This window comes from Eutrigla gurnardus, assembly GCF_963514095.1.
Source record: "Eutrigla gurnardus genome assembly, chromosome: 13".
Lineage (NCBI taxonomy): Eukaryota > Metazoa > Chordata > Actinopteri > Perciformes > Triglidae > Eutrigla > Eutrigla gurnardus.
This window is the reverse complement of record NC_139936.1, coordinates 10366348-10392312: the sequence shown is the minus strand read 5'-3', so window position 1 is coordinate 10392312 and position 25965 is coordinate 10366348. Positions and strand designations below refer to the sequence as shown.

The window sequence follows — 25965 nt, the reverse complement described above, 5'->3', positions numbered from 1 at the left end:
CATGAAAAGCAAAAGAGGCTTTCCACAGCTAAATGTTTCAGTTGGAACATGGCCCTTCAACAAAATGCGCCAGTAGAGAGAGGAGAAAACTCATAAAAAGTGACAGCTAGTGATGACCAGCCAGCTAGCAGGTCCTTCTAGGAGATAATTAATAGGTTTTCACTGGCAGATTTACAGACGGAGGCAGAGCGAGGAGAGCGTTGGCTATGAGCTGCCCTTTCCTTCAAAATGCTGCACTTTAACTTAGCTGTGTCAGGCAAGGTATCCCTTTTAGACTCACACAGAGACACATATACACCACCACAAATGTTCACAAGGACAAGCACGCACAACTTCATGAATCTAGTATGAACTCTGTCCCAAGGACATATGGTGCAGTTAAAATAGGGTTAGGCCGTGGCTGCAGTAAGGACACGGGCTAGTATTAGATCATTTATCAAGAAAAAAAAAACACATAAGCATGACTGGAAATCAAACCAGGAGCAAAAACATCCCTGTCAGAGAAGAGCCAAACTGATGAATACATTCATACACGCAGGCTGAGGAGTATCTCTGTGTGTGCATGCACAAGTAACTGTATGGCCTAAAGAGTGATTGATGAGTCCAGAAAGAGGAAGAGGGAGGGAGAGATTGAGTGAAAGAAACAGATGGAGAGAGAAACAACGTAGGGGTAATGCTAAATGGAGCTTTCTAGCTAACTAGCTACTAAAGGCACTTCACACTACATTCAGTCACTTTTACCCATTCACACACATTCATACACTGATGGCGGAGGAGCTGCCTGCACATGGGGATCTAATTCATTCATACACATTCATACACACACCCGCAGCAATTTGGGGTTCAGTATCTTGCCCAAGGATACTTCGGCATGTAGACTGGAGGAGCTGGGATTCGAACCACCAATCCTCCGATTGGGGGACGACTCTATACTTTTTTTTTATTATCAACAAATCCTAAACAATGATTGAATTGTATCTGAAGCCTGATATTTTGTATCTTATTAATCTGTGTCATAGACTTCCATTGTAGTCCAAAAGCCGTTAAAAACACATTAATGAGCCACACTGTTGCACTGGCTGACAACTTCCTATCATCTATCCTACCATTAACACAAGAACATCTCGTTTATTATGATTAAATCCCACATACACCACCTGTAAAGAGTCCCTATTACAAATGCACTATTTTCTCTTTCCAGGCTAGATGCGATATATAATCCTTCCAGCGTATTCTGGGTCTACCACTGGGCCTCTTCCTAGTTGGACATGCCCAGAAAACCTCTAAAAGTAGGTGTCCAGGAGACATCCTTATCAGATGCCCGAACCACCTCAACTACTCCCTTTCCACGCGAAGGAGCAGCAGCTCTACTCCGAGTTCCCTCAGGATGTCTGAGCCAGCACTATCTTGAAGGCTGAGACCAGCCATCCTACGTGGAAAACTCATTTCGGCCTCTTTTATCCTCAATCTCATTTTCTCTGTCACTACCTAAAGTTTGTGTCCAAAGGTGGGGTTCGGAATGACGTAGATGGACTGGTTAATCGAGAGCTTTCCTTCTGCCTCAGCTCCCTCTGAGTCTAGCCCAGCTGCTGAAGCCGCACGAAACTGCCTGTCCATCTCACTCATGAACAAGACTCCCTAACTTGGGGCAGTGTTTGGTGTGCAATCCACCAATTTCCTGCAGAGAACCATGGCCTCAGACTTGTAGGTACTGACTCTCATTCCAACTGCTTCACACTCGGCTGCAATAGCACCCGAGTGCATGCTGAAGGTCGCGGTCTGAACACAATCACATCATCTGTAAAGACCAGAGATACAATTCTGAGTTCCCCAAACCAGACACTCTCCTCGCCCTGGCTGCACCTTGAAATCCTGTCCATGAAAATCACAGAAACGGTGAAAAGGGATAACCATAGCTGAGGCCAACAGCCACTGGGAACGTGTTTGACTTTGTGCCAAGTATAAGGACACAGCTCTCAATTCGGTTGTACAAGGACGAGTTGTAGCACCGACCCTGGTACCATGCATTCCCACAGTAACCCCTAAAGGACTCCCCAAGGGACACAAAACACATGTAGACTGGATTGGAAAACTCATGACCCTTCCAACAGATCTGCAAGGGTAAAGAGTTGGTCCTTTATTCCACAGCCAGGATGGAATTTACAATTTGGTTGAACAATCGGTTGGAGCCCCAGAAAGAATAACCTTTCTTAGGGAGGCTGAGCAGTGTGATACCCCAAAAATTGGAACACAATCCCTGGTCCCCCATTTTTTTTTAAATGGGACTTAGTAGTTAGGTTTAAATATATTCCAGTCGTTTGATCATCTTAAATCTTCGAAATCTCCTTCTATCACTTCTAAAATATATAACATCTGCTGTAGCAGCCTCCAGACAAATCCATCAGCCTGGACTACAGACTGCCACACTGAGATAAAAATCATCCGTAAAAAAGGACATACAACAAGTTCATAATAATCGACTGCAATTAAATATGCGTTTTAGCATGTGAGTATAAGAATGTTACACCACCTATAGACAGATAAATGATTGTTACATGTTTGAGAGTGTCAAATGAAAATCAGCATCAAAAATCCCACAAAATAAACCCTACCCTTCTATTACTCCATATTACATGCACATGATGCTGAATGCAGTTCACATAGAAAGAGGAGAGCGGAGCATATGTGCTGCTAAGTGAGAAAAATTAGAAATGACTGCTAAAAAGCCATCGAACAAACAGATGCCAAATGAGACTGAAGTCAGTGGGTTTGACTGGCGTCTCTCACCATAGCACCATAACGGCGGTATGTTATCCTGCTAAGGACTGGCATAATGCCTGAATGCTTTGATAGAACACATTATGGATTTCAAATTATGAAAACGCATTGCTGTATGGAGAATCTTTGCACAAGACCCAACATCGAGCTTCCAAAAGGGTGGAAAGAAACACAGACAACACAAAATATGTAGCATTTGAATCCCCATATTTCAGATTTGGTTATTAAATTACGCAACATAGAAATTACCTCATGCTTCCCATCCTTGTTTACAGGGGCACATTTGTGAAAACATAATACTTCTAATAATTGTGCTGTTACATTAGATTGATGGGAACAAGCAGTTTACATTAACAAAGACGGAAATTTGATCTTTATGGTGCCACGCCATGTGACACTGATGGTGTGACATTGAGCCAACTATAAAACCATTCTCACGTTCATTTCCTCTCTTTCTGTGGTCAGTCCTTCCATTCACTCTGCTCTCTGCTGTATTTAGTCTCACACAGTAGAACATCATAACAAGCAGGAAAACTGACAAACTCTTTGGCAAATTCAAAAGTAAAACTTTCCAGTTCTTTGAATATATTTTTTAAAGCTGTCTTAAAAGAAAAAAAGGACTTTTTAGTGCTTAAAAGAGAATGAACAATTGTGCTTCAAAGTGTTTAATTATAAACCCATAAAACAAATAATTCAAAAACATTCAAGATGTTTTAATTATTAATTTCAAAATTTATAAAAACAGAGACTAAGAGAAAGACACTGTCATAGGAATAAAATTATATGAGCAAACCTTCTATGGATCACTGTCTAAGAGCTGCTTTTCTTATTAGTTACAAGACTTCACAGGATTTTGGGAAAACATTTTTGCTTTATTAGTTAAAGGTATCGTAGGTGATTTGAAAAATAAAACAAAAACAGAGATTTTTGACTTTGAATGCATCGGCGTACCGGAGAGATCCTACCCGCTTCATTCAGACCTCTGTTGAAAGCCACGCCCCACCCAGTATGCGTGAACGCGTGCTGACCGTAATGACAAGTACAACACAATAGATTGCTGGGACAAGGAGGAGCACAACATCGCTAGCTGACTTGTCATTCACAAGTAAGAAAACACATTATCATAATATACGTTACTAACATGGCTGTTGTTGTTAGGCCTATATGTCAAGCTAGCATGTTAGTATTAGGCAATGTCATTGAAAAGGGAGTTCCGATGCATCAACTTAACTGCTGGCTAGTTAGCAACATTTTTTTAATGTCAGGAAGTCATAATGGAACTGTCATATTATTTGGTAATTGGTAAAAAGCCTTTGAGAAATCTGGTTAAGTAAATAGATTTCTTCTTTATTTTTTTTTACAGAAGCCTAAGTGGTCCTCTAAAATGAACACACGGCCATTTATATTTTGTCTTGCTGACTTGTGTTCTCATGTAAGATGCTGAATACTGTCCAGTGATTATTGCATTCACACAAACTAACCAGTTCAGTGTGGAGTCGGAGGATCAGTTCATCTTTCTCTCTCAGCTGTTGCAGCAGGGCCTCCTCTCTGCCGGGATCCTAAACACAAGCAACAAGACACAACATTACTTAGGACAATGGAGGCAGCATTGATTTATCTAAGGGACCAAATTCCCGCAAAAGCAATACACACAAAGGTGTGCGGTGTGTGGGTGTGTGTGTGTGTGTTTGTGTGTGTGCATACAGGATGCATGGTGATCTCCTATTCTCTCTATGAGTCTGTGAGAAACTTGGTGGCACCCTTTATTATGGCCTTGTGAGCAGCAAGAGACAGAAGACAGGAGAGGGAGAGCAATAATACTAATAAAACGTTTTATTCTTATAGCACCTTTCAAATTAACAGTAACACATGCTTAACAACAAAATAGATTGTTATAAATGATTCTTAAAATTGGATGTGTCACACTAAAATGTGTTGTTGACGTTGATGTTTATGACTATAATGGTGTTGCAATTATTATTTAAGTCTCATTTATCCAAAGAACCAATGTAGTTACTCAAGTTAAATGATTTGACATGATTTGTGTTTCAAAGCTACTGAAATGAAAACAGCAAAATTTAAATTCTGCCAACCTGATTTTCAACAGGTTTGCCTTTTTAAATCTCAGTTATCTGACTGTCAAACAGCCAAGTGGGAGCTGCCAGTGGATCTCAGGCTACACACTGTCTCATGGGGAGGTCCAAAATCAGGCTCTAGACCTAGCAGTTTTGATTAAAATTTTCAACTTAATTCTAAAACTGACAGGTCGCTAAGTTGTTCACAGTGAGAGTGATACAGTGAGAAGGAGAGCAGAACAGGAGAACGGAGAGGGAACAGATGACAGACCATCATTACCTCTTCAAGGACATACAAGCAGAAAAAAAGAGGAGCAAGATAACAGGAGGAAAAAGAGGGGGAAACGGGAGGAAAGGGGGACAGTGATAGAGGGAGAGGACAGAGAGAGCCCGAGGCTGGGCATGATGGTCTGAGACCATGGGGAGCCATCTAGCTAAAGGACAGACAGGGTCAGAGGGAGACCACAGGGAACCATATCGCTACAACACCGTCCTTTAAATGACCTCTCTGATGCAAACGCAGAGAGTTAGCCTGATACTTAAGTCATATCAATAATCAGAAATGCACAAAGGTAACCTGTACAGAGTTACCTGATGATTACTCTTAAAAGATAAATAAATACATTTTGCAAGTGCAAGTGTCTCAAAAAGTTTTGATGGGTTGTGCTTTCTGGCTCCCTCATTTTACAGGTCTAATTGATGTTGAGGTCTGTGTGGGGGGGCTTTACACAAGAGCGTGATAATGGTCAAGGACGACAAAGCCAAAAGCTTCGCTAAGTGCTTCCACGGTGATAAAACCTATAAAAGAAAACCTTTCCCACAAGGAAATAGAAAAACAATTAACAAAAACAATACCAGCGGTATTAAATATGAATGGACTGTGTTTACCTGGCTGACAGGAGAGATGCCGGTATTCATAGATAAGGTTTTTTTTATTATTCTACAACCAGAACACAGCACCAAAGTAACTAACATGAGATTTGGATGGGACTAAAAAAACACTAACATGCTGTGACAATTACTACATTAGTCAGCCTCTAAAATTAATCTCACCCCGAATAGGACTGAAGGCTGTTCTAAATGAGCTGTCTAGCTACAACCACGCAGTGTGCGCGTGTGTGTGTGTGTGTGTGTGTGTGTGTGTGTGTGTGTGTGTGTGTGTGTGTGTGTGTGTGCATGACACTGCATGTTCATCAGTCGTTGTGTTTCAAAAGTTCAGAACCGGCTTATGACTAAATCCACATAGACTTTTAATGACTTGCATGGTTTGTTTACAGGTCAGACAAGACCTTAAGAGTATAAACAGAAAGAAAGAGAGGGAGACAGGTGTAAGCTGTGAGAGGAATAGAGGAAGCTTGTGAAAAGAGAGAGAGAGGGAGAGGGATAATGTACCTCAACAAGGTCACGCAGATTTAAATGCCAATGGACTAGACATGGTCATATGACCACAATGTGATGAACAATTAAAAGAAAAATGTGTACTGCCTTACTTTGTCAGTCAAACCCTACCCTGTATTATCCTATAAAAACCATTCAAAAACCAGAAGGTCATTAACAAACATAAAAGCAAAATAAGAATGTTATTCTACTTGCTGAAAGGAGCGCCACAATGTGCATTTAGTCACCCATCAGGTGGCATTCAAACCAATTGTTCAAGGCTGAATTGAATGGAAACGGCTGTGGAATAAAAACAGGACATGCAAATTTATTTCTAATGTGATTGGGATAGCCTCACTGGGGATAAATCTGATCAAAATCATTGGAGTGCATCCACTTTATGTGATTTTCTATAGAGGTTGAGGCCATTTATTCTTGCAATCAGCAGCAAGTTGAAGAGGGTATGGAGATGAATTACATTCCCCTTGTTACCAGAAATTATTCAATTTGTTACTTTTTTTTGGGGGGGAAAATGTGAGGGTTGTTTATTATTTCAACACCCCTCTTCCTTCAGTTTGTTCAACAAATTGCCTATTCCTTGAAATTATGGATAGAGGTGTGAGAAATAACAGCCTGATTAAATGCGTTGTCCTTGTTTTTTTTCTTTATACCAATTTACCAAAACACATCCATCCATAACTTTCTACTTCTTAAATCTAAGTGTCACCTTGAGTTTAAATGTAGCCTGACTAATGGACAACAATTCTTCGTCAGAAGATCTAATAGAAAAGGCATTCACATAGTGTTTGTTAGAGAACCCAAGTAAAGACCAAATACTCTGCCAGAATGCGAACAATTGCTTGATTTTTTAGTGTGTGGCTGATAGACTATTGTCCCAAAATGCAATGCAGGAGAGAAATTAAATCGTGAAAACACGTTGCTTTGATCCAGCAACCACTTAGAACACAAAACAAAACAAAAAAGTAATGACTCGTGACATTACACTAGTTTTTTTGTGTGAATTTGACTGACTTTCCTATCTGAAAATTGACTCTGCAAAGAGCAATTTTCCAAACCCTTTGTGTGATTTATGTCGATTAGCACATTTCCCTTTGGTACAAAATGCTAAAGCAGTTAAATTCTGAAGTGCAAAATGTTAATGTTAATATCTTGTATAGAGCTGGAGCACAAACACCGAGTACAGAAAGTGCCACAATATACGCTGCTTAAGCCAATTGAACACTGGAAGAAAGTTATACAAGTCTAAATTCAACACATCAGTCCTTTGTGCGATTATACCGGTGCGGTGTGTCATATGGCTGCTTGGACCACCTATGACAAAGTATCTAACTATACTCATGGCTGGATTATACAAAAACATGCACAAACCTGTGCACACTGACCCAGCATTAAGACGCCCCCATGAAATATTTGCCCATCTCTTTATCCGTATTTATTTCTGTCTACTTGCTGTCTGTGCTTATCTACTGCCTGTCTGACTGGCTAGAATTAATTATGACTTTAATACCATACTATTAATGCATGCTGGCAGAATAGGGCAGGAGAGGCAGCTTAAGTGCAAAAAAATGAGAGGAGGTGATGTATATGTGTCATTTGCATATACAGATACCCTATCATGCCTTCAAGAATGTACAATTAGAAACTGTGACCTTTGTCACTTTGATGTCTATCAATTCACTCAGCTGTCAGTAGACTTGAAAGATCACATCCAGACCATTATCTCCCAAGTATGCTACGATTCAGCAGCTTTGAAAATAAAAAAACAACAACTGTGCATCTGGACATGTATGATACACGATAAGCTGCAATGCTGTAACGCTCCTGTATAAACCGGACATGCTGTGTCTGGTGAGCAGTCAGGTGATCCTATTGGTACTCTATCCGTCCCAAGCACCTCAAAAGGCAGTAAAGCTACAATCTCGCACAGATACACTCAAGCAACCTGTCAAACCAGTTCTGTAATATTTATGCTGTTTGAAATAGAAGCGAGATGTCACCTGTCTAGATGTCCTAAAAATATAGCAGTAGCCACTGAGCCGGGATTGTCACCGAGACATATTAAATATAGCATAGGAGGTCGTAAAATGAGGCTAATTAAATGCAGTGAAATACTGTACTTTTACAGTATTTCATTTTGGTGAGACAGGAACTCAGAGACGCATCAATGATAATAAAAAGTGAAATATTAGAGGATCAGAAGCACAAAGACAGACAGTAACTTTGGCTAAATAGTCAGACTTCACATCTCATTCTTGAGTGTTTCAACTAAGATTAATTGCCTGTGTTCTGATTGAATTAAGACTCTTTTGAAATTGAAAAGCACAGCCTTTTAAGTTGCTCCGCTTCACTCGAATCAGCAGAATACATATGCCTTCTGGAATCGTTTCAATTGTCAAAAGTTGTACTGAGAATATTTAAAGCTGAGTCTTGTGGCAGCAGAAATCCAATGTATGCATGATTCTGAGCTGTAATCTCTCAATTAACTTTCTGTAGTCACTGCCCACTCCATAACTCTGTTCTCCTCTTATCAGCAGGTGTCATGGATTTTTACTTCAGAAAACACAGTTGTTAAGTGTTGAGATGGGGTAGGGTACTTAACTAGCATTACAAACAAAGGACTTTCACCCAGGAGATTCATGTTCTGTGTGAACCCAAAAGTCAACATCGACTTATTTTAAATTATGCACTTAATCATAAGCATAAAAACGGACATAAAATACTTAATTCACAAATTCAATGTATTTGAATTACATCACGTAACTTAAGTTATGTAACAAATATCTTATTTTAAACTTAAGTTATGTGTCCAACCATGTGTTTAAAACTGTGACCGTTTCACAACATGCACCTTTCACTGGCACTCTCCAATGGTGAAATATGTTGTTTTGGGAGTCATAACCAGATGACCTAATCTGTCGTTTTGTTATGACTTTGTGTCGTAGGAAAGTCGTATTACATGACAAGAACAAATGTTTGGGGAAGACGTTACGCCCGTGTGTGCGCCCATGAAAGTTTTCCTGCACACACGTGGCCTCGATCTGCAGAACGATCTCTAATTATGAATTTGAAGTCATTATAACTATACATTATTCATTTCTCATTATGCAGCATGTGACATAATGATAAACGTTTGACTATAAAAAGAAGTTCCTCTACTGACACAAAGGTGAGTGTACGCAAATGTCAATTAATTATATTGCAACAAAAGTTGCTGTCTTAAGTGTTTTTTTTAACACACTTGAATACACCTCCGGCAACAACTCTAGTGAGAGATTTTTTACTTCAGTCTTCTAAAATACAGTAGAATACTTTAACTGGGACAAAATCCTGTAAAAAAAAATCATGTCATATGCATTGGGTCTAAATTAAACTGGGGCATACTGTGACACTGCAGCCTCTCAGGTGGCTACCGTAGATTATTTTTACACCCATGGAGTCGCTTTCTGGAGTGCCAGGATAAATTCTCCTCTTTTCACTCCTCCCTCAAACCCTCTTTTTTCCGTTCCCCATCCCTCCTCCTCCTCAAACTCTTCCCTCGTTTTCCTTCTTTCACTTCCATCTCTTGCATGCCTGTATTCATTTTCTCCTCTTTCACAAAGTTATCTAACCTGTCTTCGAACTGAATGCATTTCCTTTGTGTGCACCTCAACAACAGCTTCCATATTTTCGATTTCCCCTAAAGCTCCCCCCCACCCCTCATCTCCTCGCACCTCAATCTATCTTACAGTCGAGTAGAACAATGTCTTATTCTCAGCATTGCAACTATTCCCTCATATTCTCCTGCAATATGCCTTCTCATTCTTTACGTTGATTCTTTTCCATGCCTCCAGCTCTGTTAAAGGGTTAGCCTTTGCCCCCTGCCTTCGTACTCTTACTTCATAACCACACACACACACACACACACACACACACACACACACACACACACACACACACACACACACACACACACACACACACACACACACACACACACACACACACACACGCACACTCACACGCACGCACACGCACACGTCTACATGTTTCGATCCCCTGCCTAACCTCAATCCTCCAGCTCTTGCTGTTTTCTCCCTGCTCTTTATATCAATCTCCAAGCCGCTGCCACTCGAGTCTCTCTCACCAAAGACCATTTCCAATTAGGTAAAGAGAGATTTAGGATATTTAAGAAATCACAGAAAACCCAAATCTATCACAGTTTATGAGAACAAGTTTTCACATAGTTCTAAATGGATGCCAGCTAGTGCTCGTCCTTAACAGCATGTTTGGAAAACAAGCATGTGGTTAATATGGTGCATAGCTTCCTTAATAACAATGAAGTGAAGAATCTTTGAAAAGTCAAAATCTTAAGAAAGCAGTTTCAATATTGTGGAATATGTTGAAACATTCTGTTCATGGAAGCTCTGGTCTAAAGCTCCAGCTAACTTAGTGAGCCTTAGTCTTGGAATATCTTTGACACTATATTGTATGTGTCCCCAAATTCAATAATGAACCTTCGTCCTCATTCTCAAACCAGGTTGAATGACTGCAATAGCTTTAACACAAAGACTGTCGACCTTCAAAATGCAGTGTAGATTTGAGATGGATCTGTACACAGCAACACTGTAAGCCTTATCCAGACAGAGTCTTTTCAGCCTTTAGATCCATGTAAATGACTGGATGATTGCATTTTTTTTTTTGCTATTGAATATCAGATACAAATCAAGTCTTTATAGTCGTGGCATGTACTGTTTATTCAGACTTCGACAACTGGAGGAGTTAAATGGGGAGAGGTTAGAGAATATAGGGCCCGTCTGTCCCTCCCTACATTCACGAGGGAGTTTAAGCCAGAGGTGCCGTCTTCGTGCTGTGTCCCACCCTACATTTTATATTATTTTTCCTTATCATCCAGCTGCCACTGATCCTCCATGTAGGTCAATAAAGAGAGCATGCACTCACACAAACCTTTACCCTCTCTCTCTAAAAACAAAAAATACTGTATGAATCCCAATGTAAAAACACATGCACAATTAGTACTCAATATTATTGGCACTGCATCAGATACTGAGGCCTACGTTTGTGCACTACATTTAAAGGAGCATTTACTGTTCCTCTCCATATATGTGAAGAAAGGGGGGATTTAAAAAAAGCAACACAGAGTTGAGAAGTCTTGTCCCGACTGCTCCTCTCTCCTTTACCAGTTTAACAAGAACTCTGCTGCCATCCAAATAAATCCCGGAGAAAAGCTTGACAAAAGCCCTCCCTTGGTAAACCTAAACCTTGCACACACACACACACACTTGAGCACTCACACTCCGAGTCGCTGCATTATAAATCTCTAGATCGCACAGCTCTGATGGACTAGGTTGACAGTGGGGGTCTGGGGCCCGTCGAGGCAAGCAAAGCACTTTGCCCCTCTCATCCAATTTCACTGCACCTCTCTTTTTGCTACTTGCTTCTTTATATTTGCTGTCCTTCTCCCTCCCTGCTTTGCTCCCCTTTCCTCTATTTGATGTCTTCATCATCCATTAGTCGCTGGTGTGGCAAATAGGATGTTAATTGTTCTGATGAGGGTATAACTGTAGGAGACACATGGATCAAAGGAGGATTCTTTTTTTTCCCTTTCTTTTTTTTTTTTAAATCACAGTCAGACTGCTGTTTTCTTTTAGCTGGCTCCACGTATTTGATTGTTGAGTGAGTAAATGTTGCCCAGTTTGATTTGTAGCTACCTAAAACACATCAACAGAGCTCCAAAAGAATACTGCATGTATTAGATGATCATGGCATTATTGGGGTTGATGCTGTTTTGCAATGATCACTCAAATGTGGTCATCAAACACTTAAAATATGTGGTAGAATGAGGTAGAATATTTGACAGTTTAACTAAACATTTCAGTGCATCCCCTACCATTGCCTGAAATATCCTGAATATTTGATTTGCCTATTTTATGTGCACTCATTTTATTTCAGCTCATTGTAAGGAGTCTTTATGGTTTACCGATTCTCTCCACTCCTCTCCTGGGTTTCACAGAGGGCATAGCTTCAAGTCCCAAAAAGAAAATGTTACTTTTGTTTGTGATGTGTGATGTGTCAGTGGTTTAAGTTGGGAATTGTCATTTTTGGGCTGGTTTATATTTTTGACCATTAGTGAGGTGGCTGTTACATTTCATGAATCCAGCTGTATTTTGCAACTGTGACAAGGCCTTGGTCCTCTGTGTTGTATAACAATATACCAGCTAGTACCAGCTTGACACCGTTTCTGAACTATTCTGAAAGCGCACATGTTTTCTGCCAATGCTGATATATCTGCAAAGGCTGATGGATGAATCGGTCAGGACCTAGTGTGTATAAATTGATTGCATGAATTGTATTTTTCTATAACTTTATAAGCCGGGCCGAAACGTATTGGACACTTTAATTGGCACTTCTGCACAATCAGAACCTGCAACTTTCGTAAAACTTCCACGGATCAATCGCCCCGGCCATTACATGCTCAGTCCAGAATCCCCCGTCAGTATTGTCCACTGACAATTCCAATTAAGCTTATTCAAACAAAACAACCACATTCCTAAGATGCTGACAAAAAGCAAGAAAGGCTTGGTTTAGATGAAGACAAATATGGAGCTACAGATGGCTGAAAGATGAAGACATATGATGTCTGTTCTGCAGAAAAAGTTCATTTTTATATAAGAGCAGTCTCAAGGCTACAGTTTTAGCCACAGCATGTACAATGCCATCCAATAACATTAAAAAAGCCGACCAAAATTCCTGACCTGCCGGGAATCCATCTAATTGTCTGAGAGCCAGATCATTGATCATTCAGGCAATTTATCAGACAACAACCTATCCATCAAAAGTTTGGCCCAGTTGTAAAATTAGTCAGGGACAACCAATTCGGGGCAATATCTGGAAAAACAGGCTTAATGCGTACTTCTACCAGTGTTAAAAGTACATGCTTTTGGTTAAGAGACACTAAGGTAAAGTGTGCTTACACTCAAACTTGACGACAGATGTCAATGATATTTGGGCAAAAGTTATCATAAGCCCTTTTCTCTCAAATGCAAAGATACAAATTCAGAATTGTTCATATGCATAAAGAAACTTAACATGTTCTGCTTCAGGGTACCTTAAATGGAAGGGACTTTTCGCTGCAGGGGCTGATGGGTAGAGACTGGAGGCTGCTGGCAGGACTCGTCTCTGTGCTCTGAAACATAGACAGAAGACAGAAACATTTACATAAAAATAACATCGAGATGAGGTTTGTGATATACAGTATATTGTTAGTGATGCTGATAATCTAGTGATGTGCACAGAATGAAACTTTTAATTCTTGCAACTTCATTTTGTTCAGCAATATCTGGCTACTCATTCAATAAGAAAATAGTGAGAGGTATAATTCCACCCAGATAGGTGCTCATTTGAGCTGCAGCATCCTGAACCTTTGTGTAGTCTCTCAATCTGAAGAATATCTGCAGGACAATATTACATCTAGTCTGTTAATCTAGGTCTGAAGCACCTTTGGTTCATTAAAATGTAGGACAATTGCCTGTATAAATACAACTTCATGTTGTAACTTTTTTTTTCACCTGGTTTCTTACATAATTTCCGTGTTTTCTAACGCCAGCTGTGATCAGACACATTTTGGCACATCACCTAGACACAGGTGTCTAGTGGGCAGACATCGGGGGCAGCTAAAGGGGGCTCCAACACATGCACGCACACACATACACGCACACATGCACACACACACATGCGCACACTCAAACACACACACACACCTTAAATAAAGTAGACCCTGGTCTAATTGAGGGCGTATGATAGGACACATAGTCATGGCTGCTGATATTTATATAATGCCATATGGAAAGGGCATGACAGTACACACCAAGAGGATATGACAAGATACATGACAATGACATGACAAGGAACAGAGAAAGGTAAAGTGAAGTAGGAGGTAACTACACGTTCCACACATTGACTTTTCTGTGAGTGCTATTTCTTGCCATCTGCTGCCCTCTTGCAGATTTATATGCAAGCCTATCCCTCTGTTATTCGAGAGAGAAGGCAATAATTGCAATCAGGGCACCTTGAAAAGGTGCTTTTTCGGCTAAAATCCTGATTTTGTTTGTGCATACTTTTTGGCCTACTTTCAGGTTTCGAAGGTAGCTCCGAGAAACACCAGAGCCCAAATCTTTGCACAGCATAAACTGGATTGTTTATTGGTTTGGCTGACCTTTTAAAGAAGGATACATCCATATCAGAATTATAGGTGTGCTATGGCGTCAGGTCCTCAATGTGTCACTGGTGATCAATGCCTTTCCCAGTGTGAAAAGACAGGCGCACGTTCGCCGACACCCAAACACTCTCTTTTCTCTCGAACACATACACATTCTCTTTAAGGTCACCTCTGTCCCACAGGCCTTAACACACAACTGTCCCCACAATTAGATGTGGTTCAGTAAAAAGGCTTTCAGATTTGAGAATGGGGAAAGCTGCCAGCCAGTTTTGCATTTAATGACTTGCACTACCCAGAAGCTAAATGTCTAAAGATGATGAATGGCCTCAGAAGGGAAAACAGGTTTTGTAGTTTCATACACCCCTTTAATCACATTTACACATCAGTTAAATCTAGAAATGAAAAGCTTCAAATAACTCAGGTTGCATTGATGCACACTCTCTCTCTCATTGGCGTTTGGCTTTTTATTGGAACGCAGCAGCATTAACAACATTCTGTCATACAATTTAGTGAGTTCTTTGGAAAACACAGGCTGAATGCTTTAAATTTAAGATACCAACTCTGCTCGGGTGTTGTAAAGGTTTTTCCTGTTTGTTATTTCCCCCAACCCTGGGCCTCAGGACTTCTTGTTAAACTAAAACTGTAAATACATTGTTGGGCTTCTTATAAAACACTGGTGCAACGATGGCTGCAGAGATGAATGCCACTGCCTTAAATGACAATAATGACTAACAGCATTTTCAACTATACTTTATCATACTGACAGCTATCCTTGCAACGACACTATGCAGACACACTGCTGAAAAGATCTGGTGGAGGCAGCAAGAATAGGCTGGTGCCACGAGGCAAATGGCTGCCTTAGAGCTAAGATTCACTGGAACGGACAGAGGCGCTGCAGAGACGCAAGCAAAACCAGGCCCACTGTGAGTATATGGTGTAACAAATAGGACCGTCACAGTTTTGCTACAATCCATGGCTGATATTGACAAATGGGGATCTAAGGCAACATTGATGCACACATGGACAGTGGCATTCTAGAAATGTGTCTTCGTACAGCCAACAGGACAAACTGCTGAGAGAGAAACGAAGCAAGGGTGGACGAGTGTCTGTAGCTGCCTTAAATACGGTAATCTGACAAATACGACGCACACTAAACACAGGAAATTATATCTGTGCAGGGTTGGAATTTCATCATTTTAGGGGCCATTTGGCCTTCACTTTCCTTGTTTTTAGGGGTTTTACCTTTCAGATTAAAACCATAACATCCTAATTCATAACAAAACATGAATTATGGCCGTTGTCGCCGTCGTGAAATTCCCACCCTGGTGGTGGTGGTTATTTTGCCTGTTGGCCATGCATGTCATGTGTAATAATATGCATTCTTCTATGCTTTGTGTAGCTCACATTTATGTCATAGAGGGGGAGAGAGAGGCAACTATAGCTCCCAGGGCCGAACTTAACTCGGTACATTGAGGTTTGTGGTTTGTATCATAACCGCTATGTGTCATAACCCTTTGTTAGAAACTGAGAAACTGGAATGTCCTATTACTATTTATCATTTTTTTCACAACTGTTGAGCTTTATCCATAAAACCAGGTAACATAACTGAACTAGCATATGCAGTAAAGCTAAGCAATGTCAAATAATGAAAAAGTCTAATGCCCAGTCTGGCTTAAGGCATGATAAATGATGTATATTTTGTAATCACAAACTTTGTAATATGTATTTGTTTAATTTTACTTGGTTGTTAAATGATAATGATACATTAGTAACTGGTATTGTGTCGAACAGATCTAGAAGATAATGATAAATATTATATTACTGTTTTTTGTATTTTTTTTTGCCTCTTTCCCAGTCATTTCAGTTGTTTTGAGGATGACTGGAAAGGCACTGCACAATGCTTTGTGTGACATACAGTATAAAGCTGAGCAGTGTTTTGCATGACATTGAATGGCATTAGAGACAAGAGAAGTTAAGTTAAATAACACGGCAGATTGGGTTGAATACCAGAAGGTCAAGCAAATAAAATGCAATGCTTATAGACATGCAGTGTCACCCTCCCCTTGCTACAGAATGGATTACATCCTTTGATGGACGGTAACAAAATTTGCAAGTTAATGGCACAACAGAGCAAGCAAAGAGGGCAAAGTAACCCCTCGTTCATATTCATGTTCTGCTGCTGTGTACCCTCTCTCTCCCTCCATCTCTCTCTCTCTCTTCCTCTCCACTAATTACTGTCTGTTCTTTTTCATGTCTCCCTCACAGTTGTCCTGGGAGGAAAAACAGAGAAATGAGACGTGAAGAGAAAGGGAGAAAGTCATACACATGCCTCTGTGGACTGTAATTCACAGAGAGGTCCTCACAGCTAGCTTTGATCTTAGTTTAGAGATACTAATAGTGGGGTATTAGAGAAGGTCTGGTCACCCTTTTATATTTCTTTTTGTGTATTTGTGAGTTTGGGTCTGTATAATATTGCTGCTGCTATTTGGTAAGGTTCAGTCACCCATGTAGATTACAAGAAAACAGCAGCCAGACATTGCTAATGGATGTTCCATCAGCTCAACATCCCTCTTTGGTATGTAAATGTGTCGTACATTTTCAAAAACATCATGATAAAGGGTATTAGTGAAAATATGAGCACTGTAATTCCAAAACAAAACATAGACAATACAATACATTAAGCACCAGCAAACTTTATACTAAATGCATTTATTTTTGTGACTTTAAAAAAAGCTACAAAAGTATTATGTTGTTTTTCCATTCTGGTGCAAAGTAGTCCCACTGTTGTCCCAAGACTGCATGACTGCACAGTGCCATCAATATGGTTCCCCGGCTTTTACAGTTAAACCTTGTGCAGCTATTGCAACGTGTCAGTGCTTTACTAAGTGACCATTACAGCTAATCACGTCTGTAATGGTGTGAACGTAATTTTACCAGTTTCCCCGGCATTCACACTGAGAAGGCCTCATAGCCTGAGGTAAAACTTTAGTTTCAAGCAGGCTAAAGCATTTAAAGAGCAGAGTGATACTCTGAAACAGGAGGATTAGTGTGTGCGAAGTGCGAGAGTGTGTGTGTGTATGTGTGCATATAAAGAATATGAAGGCAAATGTTCAAATACGCCTCCCAGTTTCCCCCTCTAAATGTAGAATCTGATTAAATTAGCAAAACAAAGTGATTACAGAGACATTATAAAAGGCGGAAAAGCATCCACTTTGAGATTATTTCATGGAGCTGAAATAGAGCCTATTAAAACGGAGAGACACATTTGAGTACTGCACTGTTTTGGTTGGAAAAGCCAATTGCTCCATATTATTTCCTAACCTCTTGCCCTTACTGGTTTTAAACGATTTAATAGATTTATAACTTCATTTATAAATATCAAAGAAGTCATTGTGCTACAAGAGGAATAACAATGAATTCTGGCTTCTTGTTGGGTTATTCTTGTGCTTTGGAGTATAAACCCATGTAAGAAGAGGCTGTACGCTTGCGTCTGTATGTGCATGTGCATATCTCACCTCCTGCAGTGTCCGTCTCAGTCTTAAAAGCAGGGTTTTGACAGCAGTACAGTCCTGCTGCATGAGTCGGAGAGGAAGGGTCTCCAGCCCCGGAGGCAAGGGCTCATCTTCCCTCCCCAATCCCAGCCCCAAGCTCCAGTCAGCAGGCAGCAAGCTGGTCGGACGACTGGGCTCCCTGGAGGAAGAGGTAGAGTGAAGGGAAGAGATATGAAAGAGATGAAATGTTATTATGAGTCTGTGTGACAATGTGATCATTGACCTGTCTTCACTGCTCCCCACTGGCAACCAGTGGAATCTCATCCTTGCCTTTGTTTGCTACTGATGGTGTAGATATATATCCGCTGCTTCTGACTATCCTAACTGTTCCCAGAATCCTACATGATATCATGTGTGGCAAACTAAAATGCACACATGGTTCTGCCTTCCACAGAGCAATGATAAAGATCTGTTTGATAAACACAGTGTTTTCAATGTTGGAGTTATATTTGAGCCACTATGTGAAGATATTTGCAAAAACTACAAGAGAACTTAGTGAAAGAGAAATACAGAAAGAGAGATATCAACAGAAGTAGGAAACTAGACGGGACAACAAAGGTCAGAAGGAGACCAAGACCTGCATCATAGCAGCTGCTCCACAGGACTCCCTAAGGACTCTGTTTTAATGAGCACTTTCTTTTACCGTAAGATGTTTTACAACTGACAAAATGAGGTGATAACTCACTCGCAAACTCCCACACAAACACAATTAATGCACATACAAATGCCTGCATGTGCAGACACAATAATGCATTCAGAGATCAAAGAAGCCAAAGCACAAAAGTCCATCTTCTAATCCTGTGTATCAGCAATCATTATCAACTCAAAAGGATACTTTATTGTCAAGAGCTTTGATTCATTAAGCCCATCACAGCTGTTTGATCTTGTCCATGTGTCCTTTAAAAAAAAAAATAATAATAATTCTGAGGATGTAGTGTTTTGTATTACTGGATGTCCAAATTTTTCTTCTGCAGAAACAGCTTTGTGTATGCTTTCGTGCATGCAGCATATCGTGTGTGTGTGTGTGTGTGTGTGTGTGTGTGTGTGTGTGTGTGTGTGTGTGTGTGTGTGTGTGTGTGTGTGTGTGTGTGTGTGCAGGAGAGCTCGCAGTCGGGGAGCTGCATATCAAACACCTTTCTAATTAACAAAGCTTTCAACATTAAGCACAGCAGATTTCCTGGCCGATTGACAGATAGAAGGGATGAAATCCCTCTCAAAAAGGACAGGTTCAGAAGTCACCGTTAAAGGCCTGATTATCAACAAGCCTTCGACCCAATGTGACTTTATTCCTCTACACACACACACACACACAGACCTCTGTGTGTGTGCCATGGGGTTGGACTCAGACACATAAACACAAACACAAACAACAGGGGGAGATCAAACAAGGCACTGTTTTAATTAACTGTCCCATTTGAGAACACAGTCCATTAAGCAGTAAACAGGCCCCTGGAGCAGTATCTCTTTGGTCTCTGGTGCATGGCCTCTGTTCTTTGTCTCACCTTCAACACCTATTTAGTATAGCAAGGGACAGACATTGGGAGGAACTTTCAACATCAGTCAGTTTTGCTCAATGTCACAGCTTCCCTGATCCTTCTTTGCCTTCCAGCCAACACTAAAACTCTGCTGAGGCACCACAACTAAAAACACTGACCTTATCTATAAAAACGATAACTTCGTTGTCATTCATTGCTCCGGGCCCACTTTACTTGTTGTGTCAGTCTTTATAGTTTAACTTTAACCAGAAGCATGTTTTTTAACCATTTTCTAAAAAAAAACAACAACATATTTTAATAAATTCCACCCAAATGAAAACAGTCAAAGCAAAGATAAAGCTCCATTTAAAAATATTATTCGACCATTGTTTTAATTTGGTCTGCTACATCTTTGCCTGGCTACTCTTACATTCCAAAAAATAAATAAATGTACCAGCAAATATTATGACAGTTTGTGAGTTATGAATGGAATTGCAAGGCTGTATGGTTGCTGTTTAGTTGTATAATGTTAAAAAAAGATACATTCTGAAGAGACATTCTAATTTTAGGTTTGTCATTTACCTTTGGATATTAGCTAGGCAGATGTAGTACTCTTTTCCCTCAGCAATAATGAAAAATTACACTAAGTCTGGTCTGGCTATGCTCATGGGAACTGTTAAGAAATAAGTTATTTAACATGAATAGATGTTTGTTTAGTTAAGGAATAAAAAATAAAATGTAGAATATCTAATGAAGACAGTGGCAAGAGGATTCCAAAGCATCAACATGCAAAAAAAATATGGTGTTTTGCACCAAATGTGTATTGTGTCTATGTGTGTGGTAACACCAAGTTCCGTAAATGCTGAAAAGTGAACCTTCAGAATTAGAATGCTATGCAATTAAAAAGCTATTCCAGTCAGGCTTTCCATCAATACAAATGTGGAGATGACCCTTACTTGGCCCAAAGAGATTTTTTCAAATGTCAAAACTGGGGACATAACAAAAGCTTGTTGAATGTTTAGCTTCAAGGCCAATGTGCTCTGAAAGAGTAAAACCATTACCAATGAATAGATTATGTTTCTCACAAGTGCAGAAGAAGTAATTTGACATTCGGTTTTGTCACATTTATTCTGAATTGGCTGCAAAGCCTTCTTTCAAGTTATCTAATTGAATGCTAAGTAGGATGACATAATCTATAGTATAGGGGGCAGCTTATCTTGTGGAATTAATGTAACTATAGTAACATGATAATGCTTTAAATGCAACGCACGCTTATAGACAGTAGACCATTTTAGGAAAGCTGCCTCCATGAAATTCAAAACCCTCCCCCCATTAAAATTACCCAACACATTCACCAAATGTGTTTGAAAGTTAAGTGCAACATTTTTCTTTGCCAAGTTTTGATCTTTTGATAGAAGTGCATAAAGGGAGGGGCACTGTGCATCGCACCTTTTTACGGCATTTTGAAAAGGTGAGCTGAGAAATACCAAATCATGCTTTCTAAAAACCACAAAGACATCCAGCGAGTTCAAGGTCTGCATATCAAGAAAGGGGCGGAAAGGGGAGGGATGGCAGTGAAGAGAGGCAGGCATAGACGCAGAAACGAGGAGCTCTTTATCATCAAGGGACCGTGTTCACTTTGAGTGATAGCCATTTAGAGGGGAGGTGAGAGGAAATTAGATGCCTTTAGTCCCATTCTCCCAGAAAAATCACCAAGTCAACACTGGCAGGGAGCATTAAGTCAGACAGCAAATTCTCCAGGAAAAATGTTCTCTGGGCAAAACAAGATCATATCACTAAAATATCAATCAACATAAGCCACTCCAAAGGCTTCTCATTGAAAAGGTCGGACTGAATTGCTCCCCAATTTGCCCAAATATTTTTTTGTTCACCGTTTCCCCCATCCCACCCCAATTTCCTCTTGTCACTATCACATTCATACTCTCACTATACCTTTCCTTCTCACTGCCTTTCTATTCATCAGTCATCGACCCTTGACCTCTGTCCGCCCCGCTCAAATCCACAGAGCAAAAGGAAAATGAGTGGGAGAGGGGTTCAAACAACAGTCACCATCCCCCGAAACAATAATCCTCGAAATGTCATTATACAAGGCATTTACTGTTTCGGGAGACAAGTAGAATATTTCTGGATGGACTGTGTTTTTTCTAATGGAAATACCACTAAATCTCGCCTTTACAGACATGTCTGGGTTCTTTGTCACGCTGTCTGCAGAGGCAGAAATCATCATCGTCGAGTGGGGAATTGAGAAAAAAGACTATTATCTCCTACAAATAACATACATCTTCAAATAATTTGGAATAGACTTGTTTTGTATATCCAATATGTAATGTTAATGCAGATATAGTTAATGTAGTGCAGAGCAAATAGTGTGAAGTTTAGGAAGATAAATGGGCACACAAAATCCTTGACTTTGACAAGACTTTGAGGTTTATGACTCATTGGAACTCTATGGAAAGTCATTTTCTCATTTATTTACAATAGTGTAATATAACCGCAAAGAGCCTTCAAAGCATACCACAACCAAGCTTTTGTTATCACAAGCAAATACTGTAGAAATACAACACAACATGACAACAATCTGCAACATATTTGTAAAAGAGACTTGAACATTAGGGCTGGGAAATGACCATTAGGCCTTGTACTGGCCATGTATCAAATAATAATAAACATGAGCTGCATATGATTTGGTCCAGTCATGAACAATGAAAACCAGTGAAATAAAGCTCAGAATTTACACTCGGAACATTAACATTCTTCCTAGGAAATGCGAAAACACTGTAACTTTTCTGCACAGTCTTGCACCCTTGGAATAACAAACCGGTCTCCAGTGTGTAGAGTTGAGCACAAGTTTATTAGAGTAAAAACAACTTCTGAATCGAATGGGTGACCATGTTTTTGGTGGAAATCACGGAACAGGATATTTGTGTTGACCTTGGTGTGAAGGGTTTGAAAGTGAAGAATCGCAAGAGAATACTATGCACTTTTGTTACATTTTCGTCCCCAGTGTGAAAGACGTTAAGACTGTAAAAGAAAAAAATCCCTTACTTGTGTCAATGGGATTACAAAGTGACATCATGTGTTATATTAGGCTACACAAAAATGTGTGAAAGTGTGAGTATTTCACATCCAGTAATAATGACAACATATGACAATCATGTTGTCATTGCCATGCAGGATTTGGCTGGTGAGAGAGTGGGATGGCATCTGGACATGTGCCACCTGGTGGTTTTTGGTGTGCACTGCAGATATTCATAATAAATCATTTACTACCCTTTACTGCCACCATTGCATTACCGCTGCATTACCGCTGCATTACCGAGTTGAAACATCTTACATCTGATGTTTTTTGGCCTATTGTGACCTGTTGCCTTTTGGCAAAGTGTTTGGTCTTACAATGTAATACAGAAGTGTTTGAAATGTTCTATATATTTTTTTTTAATAAACATAGTTTACAAAAGTTTCCAGTGGGAAAAATATGCCCCAAGTAAGAGGATTTAGTCTTACTTCTTCCAATACTGTCTATTAAAATGAATAGAAACGTATCCTTAGGCATTTGTTTTTTCCCCCCGGTGTATCAAACTGAGCACTGAACTGCGAATCCTAAGTCGGGGTATGAACCCAACCGTGACTTTTGCATGTTTCACCAGAGTCGACAAAGTTGTGTTCCTGCTATGCAGTCTCTGCCTATCTGCATACAATTAACCCGTACGTACGTGGAAGAGCTCACTCTCTCTCACACACACACACACACACACACACACACACACACACACACACACACACACACACACACACACACACACACACACACACACACACACACACACACACACCAGGAAGTGCACGCGAGGTTGAAGACAAGTCTGTTCAGTGGTGATAGATGTTGTACAGGCAGGGAGGCCGTTCCTCTACTCAGGGTCATCCGTCTTTCCGCTGTCATGAGCCGATAGCCAGGCACGCTCACTCCGTTCCCCTTTTAACAACTTGCTCTCTCTCCCTCATACAAACATATACACACACAGTCATGGACACACACACACTGCACCCCTGAACAGGTTATGTGCACAGGATGTGAGTGCAGGATAAAGGACTCTGTGATTGTCAATTAGAAGATAAGATAAATGGACTAATTTGAATTTATTAAAGCACTCACTAGTGGATGGAAATGGTACTGCATGGCCCTGTCAGTGTAAAGCTACAGTAATTACAACTGAATACACAGATTAGCATGCAATTAAGTATTTGTAAAAAGAAAGACTCTCTTTTAAGCCTTTCAGAGTAATTACACAAAGGTAAAAAAAGGTAAAAGGATTATGAAAAATGCCCCCTTCTTCAACACTGTACTGTTATTCTTCTGTCTGTCGTCAAAATACGTATTATCTTCTATTCTCCTGGCATTTTCTTTTTTTTTTTATTATTCTATTTTCTCCTCTCCTTTATACATGTCATTTTCCTCTATTGTCTTTCTCTCCCTTAAACTCTTTCCATCCTTTTAACTGACGCCTCTCCTCTCGGAAGCCATTTCTCAATAGCACTATTAGTAGCGATCCATTTCACTAACCTGAAAAAGCCAATTATCTGCCCTTTTATGACTTTCATTGTTTTACCAATCACAGTGTATTAGTAGTGGGCCGTTGGCTCCCAGCACTGACAAATACCTGCACACCCACACCAGCAATAAACAACACACTCACACGAAGAGGCAAACTTTGTCATATGCACATTTAGATGTCTAGGTTTACATACTGTTCAGTTAGCGTAGTAATGAATAATGCTCGTCAAATAAATGATGTGTGATTGAAGTGCATTATCCTGAAGATGGAATGGGCTGCATCCTTGTCAATCAGCTATATGAAGACGGCGTTGTCTCAGGGATAATAATAGTGAATGGCAACTTAACACTGAGACGTGGCTGTGCAAATCTGTACCTCATTGCATTTTTATTGACAAGGAGAAACATGGTCATAGGGACGATCCGGTATGTGCTTGTGTCACGCAGACATCTGTATCTCGTGTGTGCACTCCTACCCATGAACAAGTGAAGTGTAACAGCATACCGCAGCTATTGAAGAATGATCGGCCTCATTTGTCACTCCTTTGCATTTGACAGGCACAGTGTGCTCATCTGCATTCAGCACCTGAGGCTACGGATGTTTAATGCTGCCATTAAACTCATCTCCGTACATAAAGTGCATCTGTGACTAAAGAGTGAGAACAAGCCAAGCTTCAGGCAGTGAATCTAATGGTGAATTCAAGTCTACAGACTCAGAAAGGAAGAGAATATAAAACAAATTTAATATGGCAGGGGGTTACTTTCTGATTAATCTAATTTTCCTCTGCTTTACTTTAACTCTGAATGTGAGGAACCTGCCTCAACTTTCTCCAATATTTTCTCCGATATTTACTACTGCCTCTCACTGTTTCCCTCTCTGACTTAGTATCTATGGCCTCCTGGGTCTTTAGCATCACATAAAAAGGCTGAGAACATCCACACTAGCTTTTAGTGGGGGAGTGACCTTGGGGAGTTATCAGAACACACTTGCACTAATTACTATCAAAACTTCTTGTTGATTGGAGAGATCTACTTAACATCAGTCCCATGTGTCACAGTAAAGTTTCCTATTCCAGAGAATATGGCCAAGCCGCATTCCCCAAAATTATTATCCTGTATTGAAGCAAAATTGCCCTAAAAGTAAAATTTTCTTACCTTTAAGGACAAAAACCCTATGAGTTCACAAAGTCCACGACAGAGTGATTGCCCCAGGAAATCCTCGACATGTTACTCTTTTCAGTTTACAGTGCTATGCATGGACCTGTAATAGGACTTCTTCTACTCTGTAATGACCTTCGTTCCTGCTTATTTAAAAGGAGCTCTGCTTGTTTGCAATGAAAGCCAAAGGTGACAAATAGATCGCAAAAGCAACCACATTATAAACTCACATCAACAACTCTATGTTTGAGAAATGCAACTCCCCAAACTAGGGAGAGTTTTTCTTTGGAGGCTACACTATTCATTACTTAAGGACATGATCATTTTAGTCTATTTAATCTCATGCCATGATAATAAAGGTCCAGAATACAAATAACCTTCCATGATGGGAAGTGATTGTGTTTATTCAAGAAACCTCAGCTTCATTAAACTTCGGCTGACCCGGCAGCTACGTGAAGCTAAAAGTGCAGAAGCTCAGGTGAGACTTGCAAAAGCAAAATATAAACTGCAGTAAGTGCATGATAATTAATTTTTAGCTAAATTTGCTAATATACTCCCAGTTGTGAAAAGATAAGGTTATACTGTGGGTCCAACAGTACTGTTCAACAGTGTGACATTGAGCTCATATTGTTACTAGATGCATTATAAATGTCGGTTTTCTGTAGCAAACTGTGAAAAGAAAACAGGGGGGGCGGATCTGTACACTTACGGGTACTATAAATTCCCGGGATATGTTTTATGG

General features: G+C 40.1%; 1 protein-coding gene across 1 annotated transcript in view; it reads right to left on the bottom strand.

Moving 5' to 3' along the window:
• Positions 1 to 25965, bottom strand: part of ccser1 (coiled-coil serine-rich protein 1) — a 100326-nt gene that overhangs the window by 48334 nt on the left and 26027 nt on the right. Inside the window, exons 7-9 of the mRNA XM_084025432.1 lie at positions 17982 to 18156; positions 13357 to 13434; positions 4260 to 4337 (exon numbers count right to left, since the gene is read on the bottom strand). Of these exons, the coding sequence (XP_083881558.1) occupies positions 4260 to 4337; positions 13357 to 13434; positions 17982 to 18156 (331 nt within the window). The remainder of the gene's footprint in view (positions 1 to 4259; positions 4338 to 13356; positions 13435 to 17981; positions 18157 to 25965) is intronic.